Source organism: Sturnus vulgaris, chromosome 1 (genome assembly GCF_052056855.1).
Source record: "Sturnus vulgaris isolate bStuVul1 chromosome 1, bStuVul1.hap1, whole genome shotgun sequence".
Classification (NCBI taxonomy): domain Eukaryota; kingdom Metazoa; phylum Chordata; class Aves; order Passeriformes; family Sturnidae; genus Sturnus; species Sturnus vulgaris.
Genome location: NC_142243.1, coordinates 128075626 through 128101390, shown reverse-complemented (window position 1 = coordinate 128101390; position 25765 = coordinate 128075626). Strand labels below are relative to the sequence as shown.

Genomic DNA, 25765 nt, shown 5'->3' with positions numbered 1-25765 from the left:
ATAAGCTTAGGAAAAATAACCCCAAAAAAACCAACAAAACTACGTGGCTACGAAAATTCAAGTTTCAATGCCTCCTAGAAAGTCTGAAACAAAGAGTATAGGGAGCACATCCTCCTGAAAAGTAGACAACTCAAAGAGCATTATTTTGCTTTGGACTTCTTGTTTTTCTTTAAAAAAATTCCAGCAAATGAGCAAGTTAAATGTAATTTGTTTATATTAAATACTAACAACAACTCATGAGTACAAAAGAATAAAAAATAGTTTGTGTTCAATGATGAACGATGGGCACAATAGCCTAGTGTCCAATTCACATCACATAAACTAGCCAAAAAACGGACAAGTAAGAAATTATTGACCAAAAAGTTGTTTTAATATGACACTTTCTCCATTCCTTGTATTTTTATTCTGTGGGACTGAGGTATACACCAGGGAAACCAAAAAATTTTGAGAGAAGGGGGGCCTTAAAAGAGGGAATAAACATTATTACATCAGATACCTTTTAGCATGACTGTCTCTTTTGACAAGTGGCACAAGAGCTACCCATGCTCTTGTGACCCCAGATCAGTCTATTATTTTCATTACTGGTTATTTCATTTGTATTATCATTTTGAAACTGATGAATCAACAACAACCGTCTTTAAAAAACAGACACTAAATTAATGCCATTAACAGCTTCTCCAGTGCTTATCACCCATAGCACCTGCCAGCACAGAGCCAGAAGTTTTCAACCCAAATTTCAATACGGTGTTGGCAATATCCGTGACACATTTACATGATTGGCTTTCACCTATCAGATTACGGGAGAGGTAAGGTTTGTATGGCAAAGACATGCTTGTGGAAAATGAGCCACTAGCCCAAATTAGCTTCACTGACTCACTGACGAAAGAACAGTGCATTTGGGAAAGCTGTCTTTGTACTTCCATACCAAGTTGCAATTTTCTTCATTCATGTTAACAGATACATGAATGTGTAACATAATTACAGTTACTACTATGTCTGAATAGAACCCAAGTAGCTATAGCCTATAAATAATAAAAAATACATTTTTCTTTTGATAACTGACTGTAGATGTGAGGACTCTGTATAATTCAACCAAACGGTTGTATGCTGTACAGTCCTGTGCAAATATCATAAAAAAATTAATAATCCTTTTTTTTTTTGCTATAAGGCTTTGACCCTACATTTTCACAGCAATTTAACTACCATCCAGCCTGTACCAGATTTCGCAAGCCTTCAGTCCAAAAATCCAAACAGTCAATCCATACAGTGTCCATTTGCAGCACCCTGAAGTCATATGCTCTGTCAGTCATCTAAAGGCATACAAACTTCCCCGCCTTCATCCCATCGAGACTGCTCATTCTGTTCTTCTACATCATCACCGAGCTCCTCATCGCCTTCTCCCACTTCATTTTCTTCGTATTCTTCATCCCTAGGGAAATCTGTGTCCTGCACCTGGTCTGCTCCCTCTTGCCCTCCAGGCTGAGATTTATCTGCACAGTCTACACAAACTCCGTAACGTCGTGATCCATGTCTTATTCCAACACTGGCTGCTAGCATGAAAATCTTCTTACACACCATACACTTATACTTTTTATCCTTTTTATGCACCTATGGAAGAGAAATTTTAACAGCTGAATATAGGCATATCAGGTTACATTTGCAAAGAGTGCTAGAAAACTATTAACAATAACAATAATAATAAAAATTCCTATTTTTAACTTTTCCAAAAGATACACCACACAGTTCAGAGTAAGAAAGGACTTCTGGAGATCTATTTATGTATTCCTCAATAGATATGAGCTACTTCCCACAAACAAAGCACCTCGTTGGAACTCAGCAGGGTGCCTGCTCTGACTCAACTGGTCAGTTCATGACTCCTCTGGGTACAAAACAAGGCTCAGAAGCAATGAGAGCAGCATAAACTCTTACACTGCACACAAGATAACTCACTTAGAAAAATTCTTTTTACAATTTTAAATTCTAGAAATATTAAGAACAAACAAGACTTACTAAGTTCAAGAATTCAAAGAGCAAAATTCTTCTTCCATGACCTCTCCCTCCCAACACAATTAAAACCAACATCAATTTTCCAGGTCCCTTAGATAATTTTTTGTCCTGTATTTGAGTCCGTGTGTAAAATTAGAAGGCTTCTGCTGATTAACCATAAACTTTAATTTCTAATTTGGAAGTATGTTGCTTGTACAAGTTACTGAATTCAGCAACCATGTATATTAGTTATTATCTGTGAAAAAATTAAGTTGAAGACTTCTTTCTTCTATCTGGTGTTTCCACAACAGATTACAATTATGTGCTTAAATATCTCATTTGAAGTCCCATTGAAAAAGCTGTAATTTTAGATAAAAGAGAAATTACCACCCAGATGAGGGGAAAAAGAAATTAGGTCACGATACAAATAGTTCCTTCAACTCTGCTATAGAATCTGTACAGCTGATACATGTGCTTTCCTCAGCCTCTAGACTCCTTACAATACTTCACACAAGGCAGAACGTTTGAGGTTCATTGAACTGAAAGGGGAAGGGAGGGGGATGAAAAAAACCAGGAAAAGTGTTCTGACTTCATCAGGGAAAGGACTCTTCACTTAAAGCACAGAACTGCACTGAGCTCACTCCACAGCTGTTTTCACACTGTCTGACTTCATCTCCTTTCCTGTAGGAAAAAAAACCCCTTCAGCTACAAGTCCTGATCAGACACTGCAGGACAGAAAACTGAAGTTCCACTCTACTCTCCCTACTAGACCAACTCCCACTGTTTCTGTCTTCTCTGGTGAGCCACAAAGGAAGGAGCATGGCCATCAATGAGGCAATAATGCCTTAATTCTCTCAGCCTTTCTTCATGTGAGAGATGCTCCATCCCGCCAATCATTTTCATAGCCCTGCCTGGAGTAGTTCCAACAGTTCCATATCCTTCTTGTTTTGGGGACCCCAGAGCTGGATGCAGTGCTCTAGGTGGGGGTCTCATGAGTGGCAGAGTGCCCTTCCCCACAGTGCTTTTGATGCAGTCCAGGATCCATTTGGCTTTCTGGGATGAGCACATTGGCGGCTCATGTCTCGCCTCTCACCCACCAGCATCCCCAGTCCTTCCCAGCAGGGCTGCTCTCGCCTGGATAGACACAGAGTTGCTCCAACCCAAGTGCAGCACCTTGGAGAAGTGCAATTTACCCCACTCCATGTACTAACCTTTTCCATCTAAAAAAAAATCTTACAAAATGAAGGGATTTTTAAAATCACAGCTTGGAGAAATGTTATTATTTTCTCACCACCAATATGATCTTGCTTTTGTTACTGCCCTAAAACACACCTTGGATTTTATATAGTATATACTATAATGAAGTCTTAATTTCCTTATAGACTAGATACAAAGTACCTACAAAATACCCAAGACAGATAATACTTTCTCTGGATCCTCAGATAAACAAACACTCAAGTGAAATCCTGAGTTATGCAACATGCACAGGACAGGGTAAGCTGAACTGCTGGTTATGGTTCTGGCAGAATGCAAGTCAGGCAGACGTTTACTTTCTACATCCGGTATTTTTAATTCTTTCCTAATCTCAGAGCAGATACTATACTATAGCTTTGTCTAGCTGTGAAATAAACATCTCAGAACTACCCCAAGATATTGTGCAACTGCTGAATTAACAGGGTGCCCTCACAGAAAACAGTGATGCAGCATTATAGACCAAGATGTGCTGTTCTACTGCAGTAAAGCTAAACCAAAACTGCTTTTCCTTATCTATAGAATATTTATATACACTGCATCCTTTTATCACATCACTTTCAAAATAATCTTGAAACGACTGTCTTCACTGACACTGCATTTTCCATTAAGAAAACAAGAGGCAGTTATCCAAGAAATGTTTAACTTCATCCATTTCAGATGAAAATACAACAATTTACATTATGTCAAATCAGAGAACAGTTTGTTCCAACTACCAAAACACCTGAAAAACCCCATAAAACCCCACTTATACATGTGCATACATACACATGAACACTTGAGATTACCTACCAAGGAATGTCTCTTTACATGCTCTCTTCGTGTAAACAGCTTCCCACAGATGTCACAACTGAAAGATCTCACGCCTGTGTGAATGAGCAAGTGTCTCTTTAGTGTTCTTCTGTATTTGGCTACATAATTACAGTGTGGACACTTCAGCTTGTTCATGATTAAAGCAGAGGAATCACCTACAAGACAAGAAGCCATCAGGAGAAAAGATGATGAAACACACAAAAAATATTTACATATGTTCTGCCTGGTGCTCAAAAATAAACAGGTGACAAAACAAAGCAAAACACGTGACTTTTCATCAGCCAAATCAGGACAATGTCAGTCTGCAGAAATCACAAATGCTGCTAAGTTCTGCATGTACAATTCTACTACCTACTTGTAACCAAAGCATTTCTACCACAGAAATTTTATTTCACGAATTGAAGTAAGTAAGCTACAATTTAACAATGTTCCATTTTCCTAGACATCAGTTATACCAGAAAACACTTTCTTCTGGATTGGAAACCCTCTAACTCTGCAACATTTAGACAGTCAGTCTTTTCTCCCAATAGTCTACTTAAAATTACATGCAGGAACTGTCTACCAAGATCTGACTTGACAAATCAATAAAAAGAAAGTATAACTATGTAAGAATGAATATTGACAGAAGGAGTAGGACACTAAGAGACAGTCAAATCCTGAAATTCTCAAAAATGAAGTTATTGGTTTAGATTTTACCTATTTTCAACTCTGATCTAACAGCAGTAAAAATAAAAATAGCAGAAAACACTTCTGGAAGCAGCAATATCTCACTTTTTCCTTATGATGGAGAGCTCATTATATAGTTTGCTCAAAGGATATATGCAAAACAGGTTTAATACAGCTGCGCCCATTACTACGTGAAAAAGAACAACACAGGATTCTACGATGTAGACAAGGCCACACAGGAATACAAGGATGACTTTGATAATAGCATACTGACTCAATTTACTACAGGTGAGAATTTATGAACATAATCATAACTATCTAGAAGCATCCATAAAGCACTGGCTAAGGCTACACGATTATGTGCAAGAGTTTCTAATGTTCAGGCTGGCAGGAAGAAAACATAAGTAATTTTGCATTATGTACACATGCTCGCAGGCGTGTATTTAGAGTTGCCTCCTTTGAGCTTCCAAATCCATCATAACATGGAAGTTACATTTTGCTAATATTCACAAGTTTGCATATTGGAGCACTCCTGTGAGCTACATGTCAACATAGTATCACATAATGGCTTACATGCAGAAAACTAAGTCTTACACAGGCAGATATCAGGGCTGTAAGATATATGGGAATTTAATGGTTTAAGAACAGGCAGACCTCCTGAGACACAGCTTCTAATTTCCTGACTGCTAGCGAATTTCATTTTCTGATGACCAAATTTCTTTTATTGAAAACTCCAGAATATTTAAAAGAAATCATAAGCTACATCCCAGTAACAGCTCAAAGTTAAAGAGAATAGGTAAGCATTACTATTACCCAGTACTTGATATCTTTTTTACTGAAGACTTTATGTATTGTAGAAGCAACTGTTTTAGACATAGTGTGTTTTCAGTATGTTTTCAGACAGAAAAATAACTACAGATAATTGCTTGCTTGAACTGACAGAAGAAGGCTTAATTACAGCTGCACTGAACTAAAAACATTTATTGAAATGAAGTTTTTTATTTTTAATAGCAAGACATATGCTGAATCTCCTTTTAAAATTATACTTAATTCCATATCTTCACCACTCAAGTTTTCAATTTCAAAGGCCATTTATCTGTATTTAGCTTAGAAAGGGGAGGGGCAGCTATCAGGTTATTAAAGACCTCAGGCACTTTCACAATCAGTCACAACATAAGAACTGATATAAATCACATTCTGTTTTTACTCTTCCACACATTTGAATTCCTTTTCCTCCCTCCAAGGAAGTACATTATCCAGAAAGACAAATGATATGGAAGAATATGAAGTAATCTCATAACTCTTCAAATGAATTATCAAATATTACAAGCAGTGACACAAAAGATAGAGAGCCCCTATCAGAGGAAAAAAATCCAACTACTCTCCATCAGATACACTTACCATTTTCCCAAGCTTCTTTCGGCCAAGATTCTGGCAGCAAACCATACTTAAAATCACTTGAAGTACCCGGTAGCAGCCCATACTTGAAGTCACTTGAAGTACCCGGCAGCAATCCGTACTTGAAGTCATTTGAAGTACCCGGCAACAGTCCATACTTGAAGTCACTTGAAGTAGCTATTAAAGACACATTCTTACTTTAGCTTCCTGGGTTCTAATCAGTCATCAATCTAATCTGTTTATTAAAATATATATCCTTTTTAAACTGTGACAAAAAAGTTTTTAACCTTAAAACAGTAATTATAGCACGTTTTCATATAATATTCAATACTCAAACAAGAAATAACTGTGTTCCTAACTTCAATGAAATGAGACCATTGAACTACACTCCACAGCACCATAACTTCTCCCCAGCCTGAGAAAAATTCAAAGCCTTTTTCATACTACAGGGACTTTGATGGTAAGGATATGTATTCCTCACTATCAGCATGAGGGGGCTCAAAGGTTTTCCATTGGATTCTCTTTAGAAACTGCTTCATGCAGTGACTTCACCTGGACTGCCACAGGCAGTCTAGCTGGTACAAAAGTGAGTATTTTCTACTAGAGGCATGAAGTGTTTTTATTGCCTTAAAATATCTCCATGGTATATATATAGTGCTTTAAATACCTTCATTTATATAAAGGATCCTACAGCTATGTCTAAATCCTTTTCTGAATAATCATCTCCATTACTCCATAATCACATCAATTCAAGAGACCATAATTACTTGGAATATAACAGTTTAAAAGACTAGTTTGCATATTTACATTTGCTCTTAAGACATGATCATTTGCAGTTTATGTTGTCTCCGTATCCTTTTTTCCTCTTTAAAAAAAATAAAGCCATTCAGATGTGAACAATGCCTTAAGATCTTTGCTTGTTTCATTCCATACTTTATAACAAGGAAGAACTGCATCAGTGAGCATGGAGTCACTGTTTCAGAGCACAGAGAAGAGAACTATAAATAGTACACAATAAAGCTGCACTAAGAATTTTACAAAATCATATTTGTTGGGCAAAAGCTCTTCTGGCAATAGTGCAAATCAATGTTCACCCCAATTCCCAAGACAGGAGTTTGCTGGAAAACATGAACTCATAAATCCCTTACTTTGCTCACAGGCAAACAGTTGTAAAATAAACAAACTGCAGTGGTAACTGGCAGATTTCCTTTTATTTCTCTAGATGGTAGTTGGGTCCTCACACTGGATTCCCAATGTCACCACTGTGAAAAGTCTTGAGGAAATGCATTCTTGCTTTCAAGCCTGAAACTACACATTTTAATAGTCCAAAGATCTCTTTTTATCCCTATACTGTTCATTCTAAGGATTTTTTTGGGAAAGGAAATTCTCTTAGGCTAAACCAGAATTTCATGCAGCTAGTGGCAAGCTGCATATATAAATACTTCCAACTTGCAGTTTTACTGGAAAAAAGTACGTATTACAAATCCTCACAGCATGAGACACATACAGTAGTTTTATTTACTGTTCAGGCAGCATTACCATTGGCAGCAATTATTTGGTTTGCAACATAAGACAACAGTTCAAAAGGATATCACGTAACGAGTAGGAAGCTTATAATTCTATCATATCCATCAGACAAGGCTGGATCAAGACTGCCAAACTAGGCATTCCACTAGAGCAGAGTTTGAGTGAATGAAGAAGAGAAATAGCAGTATTTTAGCTCACCTAACTACCTATTTTTCTATAAAAGAAGCGGGAAGGGAATAAATCTCCCTCAAGAAACACAAAGCAGTGAGGACATTTTTTTCAATTACTGACTCTAATTTTAATTACTAACATAATTTCTGTTATGTCCAAAACAGGCAAGAATTCCTTATACTAATTTGGAGTGATGGACTCCAGCAATGGCATCTCAACAGCTCAAGGAATAGAACACAGATACCCTATAGACAAGCCAACTACACATTCCTTTGAGGTGAGGAGTAAGACCTCCTTCTGTAATACACAAGAAAGGATTAGTGAGGAAGCAGTGTTGTACAGTCTGGGTAAGAGCAAAAATAACTTGATTTTAAGGATAAAAGCCTCCAAATTACAGCAGGCTTCAGGATCCAGCAGAGGAAAAGAAAACCCACCTACTTTTATAATGTTTAAAGTATTAGATCCTTTCTTTATAGATTTTTCTTCCTATACTAGAATTGTAGCTGAACAGTTAAAGGCCAGTCCATAATAAAATATTTCAATCACTTTTCCCTCCCTTATAGGATGAGTATCTGTAAGATCAAACAGCCTCAAGTCTTTACTGCACACAGAAGTAACGTTATGCTGCATACAGGCACTATTGTGACCATAGGTCAGAGCTGGACCAAGCTGAACACATTTTATAACACTGCCACTTTGACAACTCTTCTGTATTCAAGAGGGCACAAACTACACTTCACTAGGAACATTTATGTACACAGCTGGCATTTAAGTTTGAGGGAACTTAGGAGCTCAAGCCCCTACATAGTTTGAGACCTTAGCACAAGATTCAGCATAGAGTCAAATAGACTTAAGAGCTGCCATGTAGCGTAGATAATAGCTACTAAATCTTTCAACCTCCAACTGGAAGAGAAGACCCACTGTAACATGAAAGAACACCAGCACAGATACCACAAGAGATAAGAGGTTGCTACACATGCTTCAGTCCCTGTATACATGACTAAGTAGATAATAATTAACCTAATGCTTATTCTTAGAATAATTCGTTGACCCAGAAAATCTGCTTTCTAGATTAAGCACACACTTTATGTGTTCAAAACAAAACCATGAAAAAGGCATCCTTAGTGTCTAATTGCACATCCAAACAGGATAGACTTGAATTACACACAGACTGGAAGCTGGAAGTGCAATACCTAGCCTCTACTACCTTCCTCAGCTGGATATAGAGCCCACAGTCCAGTAAGTTTCCAGGACACAACATATTTACAGATCCGTGTGGCTCATAATATCTTCTCCTATTTCTCCTCTCACCCAGGCTACTGCCCTGTGAAACCTGCTTGCAAAACTAGACAATCATCATCTGACCTGCTCTGGTCAACTTAAAGCCCAATGATAGTCTCTTGATAGGAGGCTGAAAGCAACTATGGATGCAGTCATACTGGTAGACTGGGGATGGGGTGCAAAGGGGGAAAGTACAGAGAGGTAAGGCAGATCTTTAGGGGAAAAAAAACCAAAAAACTCAACTAATTAGAAGTAATAATATCCTGACCACAACTTGTCTCTGATCGAAGGTTACCTTTTTACACTTTAGTTGATTTCTAAGAAGTGTAAGTTAATAATCCAAATGTCAATTAACCTCAAACATTTACCCATTCTTCTAGCCTGCATGGATAAAAGGCTATCGATAATCTGATCTGATAATCTGACAAGCAAAACCAAAATTATAAGAGATAAAACAGAACACAAAGAAGCTGATTAACCATCAGCACTAAAATTCACACTATGTTTATTTGAGAAAAGGACAGTGTGAAATAAAATGAAGTGGTTGTGTAGCTTTTACACAACTAACAAAAGCAATCAAAAACACTGTGAAAGGATTTTATGTTCTACTGCATTTGTTCTCAGGACAAAGGATAACCAGAAGACAAGATACAATGATTTTCAGTTTTGAAGGCAAGAGGTAGGCATGCACCACCAGAAAGAGAAAATATGTCTAAGCCAGAAACATCCTTAGTTTGACAAATTTCACTCTTCTGCAACTAGAAATATGCTGATTTGGGGGGCAGAAAAGGATACTTTACTGAGTAGGAATGATATGGGAAATAAGGAGAAGTTCACTGACAGACGTCATTGACCAGGTCATTATAGAAAAGGACACACACCGGGGGCACTGAGCGGAAAGACACAAAATTTTGCATTAGATACAGTTGTTTGTAGTGAACTTAACTTCTCTTTTCTTTATATATACTGGCACTGGCAACACTGCAAAAATAAGAGAAAAAAACACTAATTTTCACTACATTTTTTGACACTGACTGCTCATCTAGATCAATTAAAAAAGACAAAGTAGACAGGATAAGTGATTAGGCAATAGCTTTCAAGAATTGCAAAGAAAGCAGTGGTAATCTATTGATACAATCTGGATTGCTTTTAGAGAGCTGGATTTGTTGCTAATGTTAGGTAACATGACAGAGGAAACAGCACTGCCAAGACTGACATAGTAGGAAGGTGGGGGAAAGAATTTGTACTCCCTTTGTTTCCAGAGTATTCCTCACATCTTTAACCTTGCTCCTTCTGAAAAGGCTTCTTCTGCTCACTACTGCTCAACTGCCTCTTGCAACAGAGGACTCAGACATACTTAAGACATTTTGCCAATGCAAACTTACTCATACTCTATTGCTCCCAATTGTTCTCAATTTTTACTATTTTTTATTAATGAAAAAGTACTATATTGCCGTGACTATGGAGGCAGATCTACCACCAACTACCCCAACAGAAGACCACTAAATGATGCCAAATATATTATCCACTTGCTTTTCAACTTATCATACCTTTCCTGAAAAATTCCTTTCCAAGAAAGTGAAAGCTGTTTTGCTTATTTCCTCCAACAACTATACCAGTTAAATACAAGAAAGTAAAGAACTTTCCTCATGCAGACCATTTATTTGTGGGGGAGTTAATTGTCCTCATGGACCATTTTTATTTATGGAGTTGCTATCATCATCATCATCATCACTATTTCACAAATGAAAAACATCAGCACTTCAGGTTGGTATTTTTTAACAAGTCAATGCATTGCACTGGGACTCAAAGGGATTTTTGGGCAGAGAAGATCTGTAGACCCCACAAAACCACCTTCTCCAGCACATTAAAAAAAATAAAAAAGGCAAATTGACGATAGCAATACACAAAACATTGTGTACATTGCCTGGAGTTGTAGGTACAGTGACAGACCATACCATAAGAATGTGAGGAAATGATCTGCTTGTCTTTGAGATGATCCCTGGGAGAGGTAAATTTAATGAATGGAGAAAAGGCTGACCCTCAGATATTGCAGTGTTTTCAGATGACTTTTAAAAGCTTTTGACACCTTCAATACTGGATTACATAGGGAATGGGGCAAATAAAGTGGTTAAAGGTCCACTAAGGAACTTAAATCTTTTAATCAGGGTATCAGCTTGAGGTTTAAAGAAAATCTGACTGAAAGTTATAGTACCGTGGAAAAGTAGGAAAAATACACTTTTCTTTTGTAACAGTCAGCCAAGTGGGGTTTATCCCCACAAGAAATATACACATGTCCTGGTAAGTCCATCAATCTTTATTTCTTCATATACAAAGATACCTGTCTTTATTGTAATCAAGCTGTGTTACGCTCCTCCCTTGCATCATGACAAATGCTGGGACCATCACTACATTTTTTGTAAGCAGGTCTAACTGCTGTTTGTATCCTTCTGAAAAGGAGTTGTTTCTACAGCAAGCTGAATTAAATTCCTTAAGAACCCTCACAAAATCAGTCAGAAAACTTCCTGTTCCACCTGTTCCTGTTTTAATCCTGTACTTGTTATCTTTTCCCTCACTCCCACCAGAGTACAGCATTATCTAGCCTGAAAATCACAGTAACAAATTATACACTTGTAGCTTCATAAAGCTACTGGGATATTGCATGCAAGTCTCCTAAAAATCAGCACTGTCAATTCTAGAAAGCATAAGCAATACTTCACAGCTGTGTTCTGAAGTCTGAGGATAGGACACTTGTACCAAAAAAAACCAACCAAACAAAAACAGGTCCAGATGAAAGACATACCTAAGAAGTGATGAAAATTGACAAAATCACCCCGTGAACAGACATTAAGAATATGATTAATTATGCTCACTGAGCTTTCATAAACTTTTGTAACACTCTGTAACACTGTGATATGCTGACTGTCTGCATGGTTATTTTCACCATGGTAAATGGTTAATTGTAGGATGAATGATAGCTGTAAACAGTAAAAGATTTTTTTAGCATATTATCAACTAGGAGCAAAAATACTGAGATATGTGGTAACATTCATTGTTTTAGTTAAGCAGCTACTTTAATTAATATAGCTAAAACTGGAGAAAGCTTGAAAAGTTAAGTAAAACATAAGTAAATGCAAGACAGTACAAGGAATTTCAAACCCATCCTAACTTTTTTAAAGCTTTTTTGAAGTTCAGCCGTGTGCTACTTTTACAGGGAAGGTGTTAAACATAAACTCACTGGCAACACAGGGTGAGAGGAAGAAGCAGCTGACATATCCTTATTGCATACATGTAGAAAAACTCATGTTCAGCAAGGAGCAGTTTAACATATTTGCTTTACTGGAACAAGAGGGATAGCAGATGCTCCAGAAAGCTTTTACTGTTTATTATCTAATACTTACCAACTGTACGCAACTGCAAAAACTAATTTACTACAGAATTCAAGGAAGTGGCTTCAAGGATAAATTTTTGTAGTGAGAGGAGTGATCTTAAATAGGCTTCCTTCCACCATATCTACAGTATATATTTCCCATCACAAAAGCACCAGACCAACCCAAACCTAAATCAAGGGCGCAGAAAGTCACTCTGCATGTAACTGACAGTTCATAACCATTGGTGTTATCCCCATCAGAATATGACAAAGCCTAATACTAGAAGCTCGTTGTTTCTCTTTTAGCAACAAATGGGAGAGCACACTCCTTAGCTATGAACATAAGAATTTACTATTCTTTATTTTTCTTCTTATAGAATTGTCTTATATCTGTCCCAGATGACATTTTCTTATGCATTTTTGCCTCTCAGTACCTATTATTTTTGTTAGTTTTTCATGCCCACAAGAAATTTAATCCAAAACTAAAAAGTTACTGTATAACCTGCGGGTTACTCTACAACTCATTCTTGACATTCTTCCAACTCTCCACTCCTCCCTCTTCCACCTTTTCTTTGGCATTGAGGGAGCAGATAAAAGAACAGAATCTACCTGCAAAGCAAAGAAAGAGAGCCAGGCACAAGTAGAAGAGAAAGAGTACTAAAAGCTGAAGAAGAGACTATGGGTGAAACGTAAGCTATACCAAGCCCTACTTCAGTCACTCTTCTTGTTCCAAACAATATGCATTCAATAACTTAGTAAAAGTGAAGGTATTACTACAAAAATATTAGATATGGCTTCCAAAAGAATTCTGACACTAACAGAAAATGTAATCATGTACTTGGAAACATATATGCTGTATTCTGAAAATACCAAGGAGATCATTAGTTGACTAGTATTTTACAGCTCAGTAAAATAAACTTCCCCCTGCAGTCACAGACCTTTCAATGATTTTGGACAGACACCACAACACATACTCAGTATGCTGTCTCCAATACAGTTCTTTTCATCAAAATGCTATATGGATGCATCTTGTAATTTAATTCCTTAGCATAGCAAGTTACTGGAAACACCGGTGCTTCTGTCAAAAAACACAATTAACATGGACTAAATATACTGCACTGCCCATGTCCTCCATTATTTCTCCAAGAAATATTCACAGCACACATACAAAATTCCACAGAATCCAAACAACTATTTAGATCTACTGTTGGTAGCATCATGCAGTAGACATTCTCTGTATTTCCATCAGTAAAAGACATATAAATCATCAACAGAAAGCACATGCTAAATTGGCTGGAATTTGGTATTTGTGCAGCAAATACAGACATCCTCAGCTCTTGCTCCAGACCCTCTGTTGTCCTTTTTCAGGGTACTGCAACTAGAGCAAGTACTGTAGCCCAGCACAGGCAGCATTGTTATGTGGGTGCTGAGAACTCAACATCCCCACTATCTGCAGCTAAAAGTGCTTCAGTTAGGCTAGAACTAACCTGCTGCTGTGGACCTGAGGCCTATTAGCAACTGTCACGTTCCTGAAACACAGCTTCTATCCTCAGCTCAGCCAGAAGGAATCCTGTGCAGTCTAACAAAGCTTAGCCAGTAAGAGAAGTACAGGAAATTCACAAGCACACACTCCCAAGTAAAGCTAAAGCAGAGCTTTACCCAGAGATGGAGACCAGAGATAAGTAACGCCCCCGAAGCATTTGCAGAAGTGCTCCTCAGCACAGCTGCTTCTCCAGAGCTGCTCTGTTGTGTCACACTACTCACTAAGCACATGAAGGTCTCTTGTGCTGGAGAAACATATCCCCAGCCCACATTACCCTGCACTGGCACGGCAGTGCCCAGGCGCTGCTGGCACTGCACAGCACGGCCGTGGGTCCCCACGTGCCCCCTGTGGCAACACTGCTCCCTTGATCCCCCAGCCCCACGGGCAGGAGCAGAGCAGGGCTCCTGGAAGAGACACGACATACACAGTTCCTTCATGTTTGAAGCAGGCACGTATTCTAAACTGCTTTAGAAACAAGACAAATTTAAATAACCTTGTTCCAGCTGTGTCTCAAATCCACCCCTAACTTGGCTCCGGAATTGCAGTAAGTTTTCAGAACTATTGATTCATCAAAAAGTGAGGCAAGTAAATGACAGTACTTCAAATGCATACATTAACCACTCATACAGCATAATAATTTTAAAAATAAAATCCAAAAGTTATGAAGTCAGGTACTTCAGTCAAGACTTTAATTTTCAAATGACACAATTGACATAAAGCAATATTTACCTGCTTCTTCTTTAATAAACGACAAATCTTCTTCTGGATATGGGACTGATGGTTGCAACACTGAGCAATCTTCAGAGTTCTCTTCAGTATTAGGTGGTATATTATAAATAAATCTCTTTGCAGTTTGGTTTTTCCTTCTTGCTTTTCCAGGTTCTTGAACTGATTGTCCCTGTGCACCCATGTCATTCCACACGAAAACTTTTCCCTCACCTTGAGATTCATTTTCAGCCATTTCAGGTGAGCTGTCCTGGACCCAACTGCAGTCATTCATTTGGTAGCTTTCCATTTGGCCCTCGTCAATAGGGTAGGGATCATTCTCAGTTTTTATGCTACTTGCCAAGTTGGTAAGGTTTCGTGTTGCCCAGAAGCTGGCAACTTTTTGATCCCTTGGAGATAAACCATCCCTACTAACAGATCTTCTGTTGTAATCCACTACAACAGTCTCTGGAGCTTCTGATTTTATACTTATGTTTAAGGCATCTTTAATGAAGTTGCGGCAGGACTGGACAACCTCCGTCATCTGAAGGTAGCTGGCCACCGACATCACTTCAATGGCATTTTGGCTCGTAAGCACGAGGTTACCAGAATATAAGAAGTCCAAGATGACAGAAAAACCTTGAACAGCAACAACGTCTAAATAGGTAACAGTGGTTTGGTTACGGCTTTCTTTGTTTGTAAAGCAATAGAGAGTCTTAAAGAAGCGGCTGCCTGCAACCAGGATGTTCTTGTGAGCTCTGAAGACCCTCCCACTCACCACAATATTAACATCACACAGAATGCCTTTCTTCCTCTGCTCGTTGAGCTCTTGCAGGAGCTGATAGCAGTAAGAGTTCTCATTTGGCCTGCTGTTAAAATCACAGTATCCTTCATTATTCAGTTCTGATGGTAACTCTGCCTCCTGCAATTAAAAAAACCGCACAAACAATTAGCTCTTAATAAAAGCTCACCTTAGTCCTTCAGCACTCTAATAAGGATATAAAAATAAATTAAAGAAGATAAATAACAAAAGAATAGTTTGATTAAAATGATGGTTTTGGTCACAAAGGTAGACATTAACAAGACATTTCTGAAAACTAAAAATCATGCTCTCATTCTGCACTTCCTATCCCCAAGTTTGAAACAAACAGAACTAGTAATTTGCCTTGAAGGCAAAGGAAGGGAATTTTCAGCCAAAACTATGAAAATATATAGTTGAGTGTGAAGTACTTGTTATTCCTAACCCACATATATTAAAAATCCAGGAGCCTCTCTTTCCAAATATTTAACTAGATGATTCTTACATATCTAATCCCTTGCTCTTCCCCAGAAATCTCTACTTAAACAATTAGCACAATCCTGATAAATGATTCAACATTTTCTTCATGCTGAGATATGAATACATAGATTAGGTCTGTGTGTCACATTCTGTCTTGAATGTTTTAAAGAAAACATATTGCTAAAATAGATATAACAGCAAATATATTTCTTACACATATTTACAAATTAATAATTTATCCTTTGCTTTTTAACTGCAGCAAGTTTAGGATTAAACAGTATATCACATGACAAGCACACAAAATACTGCAGATGACAAAAAACCCCCAACTTAAGCTTCCATTACAATACTTAACTTAGACTTCCTTGAAATAAGCCTCCCAAACTTTCCAGTGGCAACACTGGCACAATACTTATTATACACACACAACCTTTTTAAGATGTTATCTCAAACACTGCTTCAAAATTTTGCTAAAACCTTATATTTTCAGACAATCTAGCACCAAAACATAATTCGTTATTAAAGATTAATTCAGACAGGGAGAGGTCAAGAGATCTGAACTGGATTTTAGTGCACAGACTTCTTACTCATTTTTAGATAAAGATGATTCAGAGATGCTACAAAGCAGTAGCTAGGAGAAAGCAAAAAACAGACTGGCATATTTGAGACCATACTTACATGGGTTGACATATGCTGCCAACAGGAGCAGCAACAATGACAGTCTGTTTCATACTAGATCTCCAAAATTCTCTCTTAATTCTTAGCAAACAGGGAAAATTCAAAACTGGATAGCTCCAATCCAAATCATTATTTTCTTCTCTCACATCTTAAAACACCTCACTGATTAGGAAGCTAGAGGTGGTGTTAAAGCCTCAACATTACAGGTCAAAATCAGTATTAAGAAGGTAACGTTAGCACTGTCATGAGCCCATAAACTATGCCGGGGCTAAAATATACATTGCAGGAAAGTACTACTCTTAATTTGGACTATGGCAGAAACCAGCCATATATATTTAAAAAGTTCATTTCCACCCCACAGGCATGAGTGGATTGAATCAGTACTCATCTCAATTTATAATCCCAGTGTGGATCACTGGAATGACAACAGAGGCTGTAACTACATCTAAAATTGCATATACATCTATAAGCAGCAAATAATGCCCAGGAAAACCAAAACACAAGCTGTGCCATTTCAGCATCTCCCGCAGAGAAACTTCAGTTTGCTGTCACATTCAAGTTGCTTCTGAATCTCTACTCTTCTCAGAGAAACACTTCATTGAAGAGGAAGAAATAAAAGCAATTATGCTTTTATGTGAAAACAAGGAATGTATCTTTGCCTAACCTCATCTTCATTTTTAATGTGTACTTTCTGACACACCCCAAGTACTCCCCCAGATCAAGGCTGTGAAACAGTTTGCTCCAGATGTGGGACAGCTAAGGCTGTCACTCTAAGTTCTCAACAGATTTTGGTTCTGGACTAGTTTCCTGTCACTTCAGCAACAGAGCACTGCATAGTTTCAAAACACCAATTACACTGACGCTGGATCAGATTAAGATGAAAATTATGGTACCCGAAAGTGTTGTCACACTCGTCAATCATCAGTGACTTGCACCTCACAGAGTAAATGTTAGGTAGATGCTATGATAGCTGCCAATTTCATTCTCTGAGAACACATTAAACACTGCATAAAATTTAAAAAAAACCCAACAACCTGCAGCAGTTCTTTTCTTCTGACAAATGTCTGATTAAATAATGGAGATATAATTGCACAGTTAAAATGTAATCTAAGTACCCAATCAAGCTGGGACAAAAAATAAATTGATATTTACAATGTGGGGTTTTTGTTTCCTGAGAACAGGACAAGCCAGCATGGTGAGGAGGAGCTGCAGATCAGAAATGTGCTACAGAAAAACAAGACTGAAATCTTCATTGTGACCAGACCAGATGGTTGAGTGGAAAAATGAGGTATTATGCAACCTGTGTCCAAGCTATAAGGGTGTGTGCTGGAGAAAGAGATCAATCGGTATTACAGCTTTAATTAGTATTATAGCTTTACAGAAGTGGGCACATAAACATTTCTAAAACTAACTAGAGTACTAAAACCAACTGTTTCACTGCTTGTATGGTACAACAGTTACCCTAGTGCCACAACTCAAATGAAGTCCTGACATCTGAACAGTTAAAGTCTATGTACACCAAGTATGACAAGTAGAACCGACATTTATTATGAGAAAAATTAATAAAATAATATTACTTTGAGAGATTCAGACATGGATACAGAAAAAATACAATACAGCTCAACAGGAGGCAAGGAGTTGAAAATAATTATACGGAAAAGTATATTTCCAAACTTCTGTTACTTACATGACACATTGTCATAAGGGTTCTGCTTTTTCAATGAGAACTAATGGTATTTGCTTAGATGTCAATTATATTTTCAGAATACAGACCCCATATTCTCATCAACTAAGTTACCTCAACACCAAACCACCTCATCCTTTAATAAAGACTAGTAAGGAATAAAAGATAAAAATCAGCACAATTTCATTTAAAATTGTGGAATCTTCAGTGTTCTAAGTCAGAAACTTCTCTCAGTGGGTGAGATTAAGAAGTGCTGCAAAAGAACAGAGACTGTTTAAGGAAATCAATACTGTGCTTAGTTTCAAACACACTTTTCTGAGTATACACAAAGATAAATTACTATTTTATATGCATCATTCGTTAATAAAACTTGCCCAAAAGCTAACAGGAGCAGAAACAAATGATCAGAAAACTAAACTTCTAGTAGCAGTTTTTTTTCTCCTACTGCTCCATCAGCATACTCTGTCCCTCGGAGGAAGAGCAGTGAGAGCAGGAAGAATTACGAAAAAACCCAAACCAATCTAACCACAGATTCCATCTCAGCTACATGTATACGAAAAGTAGTTATGCCACATTTTTTAATCCCTTGCCCACTACCACATCTTGCTCTACAGCAGTTCCCTGTGCCCCCAAATTAATTCTTACTCTGGTAAATGGATCTTCTAAAAATGTAAGCTATCAGTAGCTTCCTAACTATGTGCAGCTACAGAGGAAAATGATTGCAAAATATGGTCTCAGCTGCACACGATGCCCCACTGTTATTTTACACACACAGCATTGCTCACAGACAACTCAGCAATTTCAAATTATGTCATTAATTGCCTAATAGCAAACTGAGTAGTTTTGAAGTGTGATAAAAACAACTACATGAAAATACACTAAGTGGTAGTTTTTACTCTGAGGCCTGACTTCCTTCTCAACTTCTTTGCTCTGCTAAGAGTAAGTCAAGAAGTTAACTTAGAACACTGTAATGTAACTCTAACATCTGAAGCATGACTTCCATTCATCACTGCTCACATAATGCAAACAATTCCAATTCACATGGAAAAAATAACACATCAAAGGCCTTCCTCCTTTTGGAGAGCTTCTGCTTTAAACCAACATGCCTGTTAGACTGGAGAAAGCTTTTCTGGCAGTATTTCCAAAGCTTAGCTTTAAATTATGTCCAGAAAGAAGATGGTTCGAGGGGAGGAACCCCTAGCAGCCAATAAATCTGCATCTTATGGCCCCAAATTCATCAAAGAATTAAAATATTTTGCCATGATTTCCCAGTAAGCATCCATTTCTTAGAATTCTTGCAACACAATAGTCTGTTCAGTATAAAAAAAAATAACAAAGGTAGTTTCAAGATGAAGATGGAGTTCCTTAAGCTTTAATGTGGAGAAAAACTATTTTAAAAATTAGAATATTTAAAATATTATTCTTTTTAATCTTTTAAAAAGATCCAAGAATTTGGTTTTAGAAAGAAGCATTGGCTGACAGCTCAATACCCTTGAATTATAGCAGCTGCAACCACTTGTGATGTATTCTGGCATTCCAAATTAAATGTATCCCAAAAATAAACTGAAATCATCACTAATTTCTTCAGGAGCATAATATCCAACAGACCTATAGAAATTTCCACTACTTTACTGTCTTAACACCTACAATTTCCTTTCTGTGCTTGAGTGGTGGCACTATGCCATATGTTTATTAGCAGCTGCTAAACATGCCCTGCAGTTGAGGCTTGTCAAGTCCATAATACATGTGTGCTGTCTCTAACACAAAGGCTGAAAGATCTCTCCCAAGTTTCATTAAATCTAAATGGCTTTGCTGCCTCATTATGTACGTTGGAAATACGGTCAGGGTACAAATTACCTACTTTTGTTCCAAGTATCTGGTATCACGCATTTAGAAAAAAATGAGGCTATTGTTTTGGTATTAATTTAAACATATGTATCAAAAGAAATTCAAGTGCCATTAAGAGTATGAAAGGATACGGAAATTAAACATAGAAGGGAAAGAAAACAGAGATTCTTAATCAGGTTTTTGATAAAGCAACTGTAATGTGAAAGTGTGCCACAAAAAAAACCTACACTGACTCTTGAAAAACTGCAATTCCTTCCCTCATGAGAAGTTTTTAACCGAAATGTAATTGCAGAAGGATGCACAAAGCACTGTTTTCCACTTAAAAAAAAAAAATCAATCTTTACAGCTACCTTTGTCCCATCCTTATCTTTAGTACAGTGCAGAAGAACCACTGACTCATCTATCCTACTGTTTCATTTATTATCACAGTTACTAGAAATATTTTTCTTAAACTATCAGTGATACAAAAGCACTCATTTTTACAAATATTCCCATGACAATGAAAGGCCTTCAAATAAACACTTACAATCTTCAAATACGTACTTAGATTAACTTGTAGGCTACTGTGACAACAAGCCAATATTCTGTCCTCCCTTCCATCCTCCCAATATTTAAGTTTTACAACAGATTCGGGGTAAGAGGACAGAATGAAAAGAAGTTAACTGAGTAGGGAAAAAAATGCTTGGAATAGCTTTTATTTAAATACAGCTAAAACAGAGTGAGAGAAGCTTCCAAGTGTGGCAGGAATTAGCAGCATCCACTAACACAGGAGGCTACACAGTGACAGAACATACTTCTACAGAGTAATCATTCACAACTCAAAGTTAGAAACTAGGCAACAAGATGGCAAGGAACATACTGCAATAGCATTATGCAAAACGGGAACATTTTCAAAGATATGAAGAAGTAAAAGAAACTAAGAATGAAAGTTTCTTAATTAGAAACAACTAATTGAAAGCAAGTTTGGCTAAAACACTGCAGAGTGAATAGCAAACCCCAGAAGACTGAAGGGAACCGCTAAGATGACCTACTACCACCAAGTATCTGTAACAGTAGCTGCCATAGAACCAGACTCACTGAAAAGGTCGTATTAATCATCTTGAATCCAAAATCAGTATTTTGGATAATCGGTATTTGTGCACCATAAGGTTTCCCTTACAGTCCTGCAATAGCATCACATAAAACTTGCATACATTTTCTAAGTAGTTCTAAGAAAACTATCGTTCATCTAACGTTTTATAAATCATCCTGTAATCTTGATATCCTGCCCTAACATTTGACTAGCAGCTCTTGTCCAAGGTACCCCGAGCTCAAGCAATAACCTCAATCTAACTACTGCATTATATTTCAGACTGCAAATAAAGCTACCCAACCAAGATAGGTGTTTTAATTAAAACTGAATTCTAAATGCAGGAAAACGGAGTGACTAATCAATTAATTCCGGATAACAGCCTAACAATTCAAGGACTAGCCCAACCTGAAGCAACACTAGCCAATGCCTGCAGGCAAGTTTAACGCCAGCGAAGCAATCGAGTGAACTTCAGCAGCGCAGGCATCCCTAGGAAAAAAGGCTGCAGAAGGCTGCTGATTCAACAAAAATATTCTTTAGGGGCTTTTCATCCACATATGTTCTAGGACAAACCCTGCCTCATTCGCGAAAGCAGCCAAGAACACAGTGATTTGAAGTTTAGCGGGGAACGTGAAGAGTTTCACTACTCCTACAGCGTTAGAGGAACGCTGGCATAGTAACACGGCTTTCAGGAAACCACATGTTTATCTCAAACACACACCAAGCGATTGCAGACTTCTTGCTCAGCAACTCAATCTAAAGCAACGCAATCGGGAAAAAAAGATTTCAGCGCGAAGAACGTAAATACACGGAGTTATCCGATTAGTGCACCGGGGCCACGCCGCTAAGCGCGGCAGAGCGATTCCAATTTCACGCCGCCGAGCCCCCATTTCACAAGCGGTCGCTGGCCGGACACTGCCCTCCCTCCGCCTGTACCGCAGGAGGAAGTTGTAACGAGCGTATTTAAATCAGTGCTGTGACACTAGGATTCGTACGCAACTTTTTTCCCACATCGCCGGTTTATCTTCACGAGATACACAGATGAACTAAGAAAGCGGCACCCGCGAGCGTCGGACGGATAACGGGAACGGAGTACAGCCACTAACAACTGTGCTGTGTTTGTGTGCCTGTCCACATCCAGCGGGAGTCACCCCAAATCCCAGAGGGGGCTCGTCTCCCGCTCCGGACGCGGCAAGCGAGAGCGGGGCGGCGCGTCCAGCCCGCCGGGCAACAACAACCACGAGCAGCCATTTAAAGAAGTTCACACACGTGAGCACAGAAAAACCTCACCTATGCGAAAGGGGAGGCCGCGACCGCCCCTCGCTCTCTCCCTCCCTCCCTCCCTCCCCGCCGCCCCCTCCCCGTCCCGTACCTGCTCGGCGCTGCCGGGCTCGTTGAGGCGATGCTCGGCGGAGAGGTGGTGCCGCAGGAGCAGAGTGCGCTTGTAGTTGCGGGTGCCCTTGCAGAGCTCGTCGTGCCCCCCAGGCAGGGGCGCGCCGGACATGATCAGCTCAGGGGGCGCAGCAGCGGCGGCGGCCGCGGTGCACCAGGCGCAGGACATGAGGCCGGTCTCCTGGCAGTAGTAGAGCCACGGGAACTCCTTGAGCCAGGAGCCCTGGAAGGAGATGTGCAGCTTCTGCAGCAGGGACTTGGGCCTGGCCAGCGGGAAGTGCCGGATGCTCTCCCCTTCGCCGCTGCCTTCGGCCTCGTCCCCGCCGTCGCCCCCTGACCGCCGGCTGCTACTGCAGCTGCCGCCCTCGGCGCCGCTGCCGTCGCCCAGGCTGCCCCCTTCGCCGTCCTCTTCGTCGTCGCTGCTGTCACTCAGTGAACCCCCGTCCTGGACCAGCTCCTTGCCCTCCAGCAGCCCCTCCGTCTCCAGTCCCTCCGCGCCCTCCAGCTCCATCTCCTCGTCCGCCCCCCGCCCATTGAAGTGCTTCCGCGGCCAGGCCGCGGCCTCGCAGCCATTGTTGGCGGCGGGGTGGGCGGCCAGGAGCCCCCCGCCGCCGCGGAAGGCCAGAGTCCGGCGGTTCCTCTCGGCGAACATGGGGCCGGAGGCGGCGGGGGGCGACGCCGCGTCCTGGGGCAGCAGCAGCTCCTTCTCCTCGGCGGCGGTGGCCTCCAGCTCCTCGGCCTCCAGCCCCTCCAGCTCCGCCTCCTCGTCCGCCCCGCGCCCGTTCAGCGCCTCGGGGTCCTGCCGCTCCCAGGCCTCGGCCCCCGCCGCCGAGGCGGCCGCCGCGGGGGTGACGAGGCCGCCGCCGCGGAACGCGAGCGTCCGCCGGTTTATCTCCGCGAACATGGCGGGCGCGCCCCGCGCCCCCCGCCCGGCCGAGCGCTCCGTCCGCCGCGGGAACGGGGCGGGGGAAGGAGGCGCCCGGCTGCCGTGCGGGGGCGGCGGCCGAGAGAAACGAAGTCCGGCCGCTCGCTCCCCGCTCCCCCGGGTCCGGCCTGGATCGCGGCGGGCGCGGGGCTGCCCACAATGGATCCCGCTCGATCGCTCAGCGGCGGCGGCGCTTCCGTCCCGACAGGCCCCGGATCGGGTCGGGTGGCAAATGAACAACGGGCTGCCCACAATGCACCGCGGCCGCCGCCCGCCGCCGCCGCAGGGGAGAGGAGGGGAGGGGGGGCGCGAGCGGGGGGCGGGCAGGAGAGAGGGGGGGGCCGGCGGGGGGCGGGCGCGAGCTGCGGCCGCGTCGCGTCACGCGCCGCCCGCCCCGCCCCGCCCCACCCCGCCCAGTGTGGGGCGGGGGGGGGGGACGGGGTCGACCCCCTCCGTCCGTCCTTTCCTTCCCCCCACATCTGCCCGCGCCGAGGGGCCGCGGCCCGGCCCCTCCGCTGCCGGAAGCAGGGAGGGAAGGGGGACACCGCGGGTGCCGAGGGGCGAGCGGCGGCGGCCGCGGAGCAGCGGCCGAGCCTCCTCGGGGCCCGCGAGCGGCGGTACCGTTATAGGCGCGCGGAGCGGCGCGAGCGCCTCCCGCACGTGCCGGCGGGGCGGGCCCCTGTGCCGGGCGTGAGGCGCGAGGCGCGGCGCGCGCGGCGCCGCCGCCGCGGGGACCGGGGGGCGGTCGGGAGGGGCAAAGGCAGGGACTGTGCCGTGATCCCGGCGGGCTCAGGACACAGGATCGTGGAATGGGAGAACTTGGGAGGCACCACACTGGCTCATCTGGGCCAAAATCCCTGCTCAAGCGGGGTCAGCCTAGAGCACGTGGCTCAGGATTGCTTCCAGACGGTTCCCGGGTAAGGGAGACTCCACGATCTCTCTGGGCAACCTGTTCACTACGCCACTTGCTCGCTTCCCCCCCACGCCCAGTGTGGTATGCCAGCTCCCAAGAAAAAGATGGTTAATTTCCCTCTGCCCGGAGCGCGATGTTACACAGCATGGAGTACTGCTGTCCTTGGTTGAGTGGTGTCACCTGCCCCCCTGTTGGGCACCCTCAGTCTGTTCACTGGGGCAGCAGAGTAAGAAACAGAAAAGGCCCCGGTGCCAGCGCTGTTCAGCAGTTACAGCCCATCCAGCTGCTATGAAGAACACTTAGTCAAATCCAGTACTACAGATAGCAAAATGCCCTAGAGAGTGAGGATGATGGAGCCTTCCAGTTGAAGAAGTGTAGTGTTGTCAGAATCATGTAATGCTCATATATATATTCAGTAGTAAAAAACGCAACCCCCTGTGTCTTGGCCTGGAAATTAGGCACGGGTCTGGGACCCCCTTTGAGAAGACTTTACAAGAATACTATAAAAATTCTATAAACAAGAATTATTTCCTCCTTCCCAATAATTGTTTGGGAAAAGGAGATATTTGGTAGAAAATTAATTTCTATTCTGGGAAAATCATTCTAAAATTCTCAGGGGAGAGGAGACGAGAGTCAGTCATGGAGAAACAGAGAAACTGTAAAAGGCAGTATCAGATTTCTGGAAGAGGAGCAGAAATGGTCTAAATCTAAACAAAGAGATGGATCAATGATGGGAGTAAAAGGATTTTTAAATTTGCCGTGCCTCGCTGGGGCACAGGGTGGAGGTAATGATTCAGGTCTGGGTCCATTGAAGTGAGAGGATCCCATGGTACAGCCTCCATACAATACAAAACAGACTTGTACTTCATAAAGTTTTAAGTTTTGTGATGTATCCATAATTTTCCATTCCAGTGGCACTTGATTCTCACCTGTCAGCATTTGTCAGCTAACTCAGCTCTTACCTACGTTAGAATTTCTTACCCATTTTATATAGTTTTTGAAGAAATATCTCGTGGTGTAGATTCTTTCTCAGTATATGTTTAAATCAGCGCAAATGGCAGTGAGTGTATACAGAAAGTTTGCAGGAAGAATCCCTGCTGGGATTCACGTTTACAGAGCAGGCTGCTTGTGATCTCCGGGAACATTAAGTGCACTCTGGACTGGTCTGTTAATCGCTATTCCATGGGCATCCAGGAATGAGCTGCCAGGAGGAATGCTAGGATAACGAGCTGTAGGGCTTCTGTTCTGAACTGCAAATAGGTGTTA

The 25765-nt window shown here is 41.2% G+C and overlaps 1 protein-coding gene across 1 annotated transcript; it reads right to left on the bottom strand.

Annotated features, from left to right (window-relative positions):
* Nucleotides 1–565: 565 nt before the first annotated feature.
* Nucleotides 566–23580, bottom strand: ZBTB10 (zinc finger and BTB domain containing 10). Its single transcript, XM_014870771.2, has 5 exons — nt 22642–23580; nt 14736–15633; nt 6118–6291; nt 4030–4205; nt 566–1608 (listed from the first exon to the last, which is right to left on the bottom strand). The coding sequence occupies exons 1-5, from the start codon at nt 23563–23565 to the stop codon at nt 1303–1305; spliced, it is 2478 nt and encodes an 825-aa protein (XP_014726257.2). The 5' UTR covers nt 23566–23580; the 3' UTR covers nt 566–1302.
* Nucleotides 23581–25765: the final 2185 nt, after the last annotated feature.

Coding starts and splice junctions, on each gene's coding strand:
- ZBTB10 (XM_014870771.2), bottom strand. CDS start 23,565: ATGTTCGCGGAGATAAACCGGCGGACGCTCGCGTTCCGCGGCGGCGGC. Junction 4,206..6,117: donor GAAAGAAGCTTGGGAAAATG/GTAAGTGTATCT, acceptor CTTGTCTTGTAG/GTGATTCCTCTGCTTTAATC. Junction 1,609..4,029: donor ATGTAAAGAGACATTCCTTG/GTAGGTAATCTC, acceptor TCTCTTCCATAG/GTGCATAAAAAGGATAAAAA.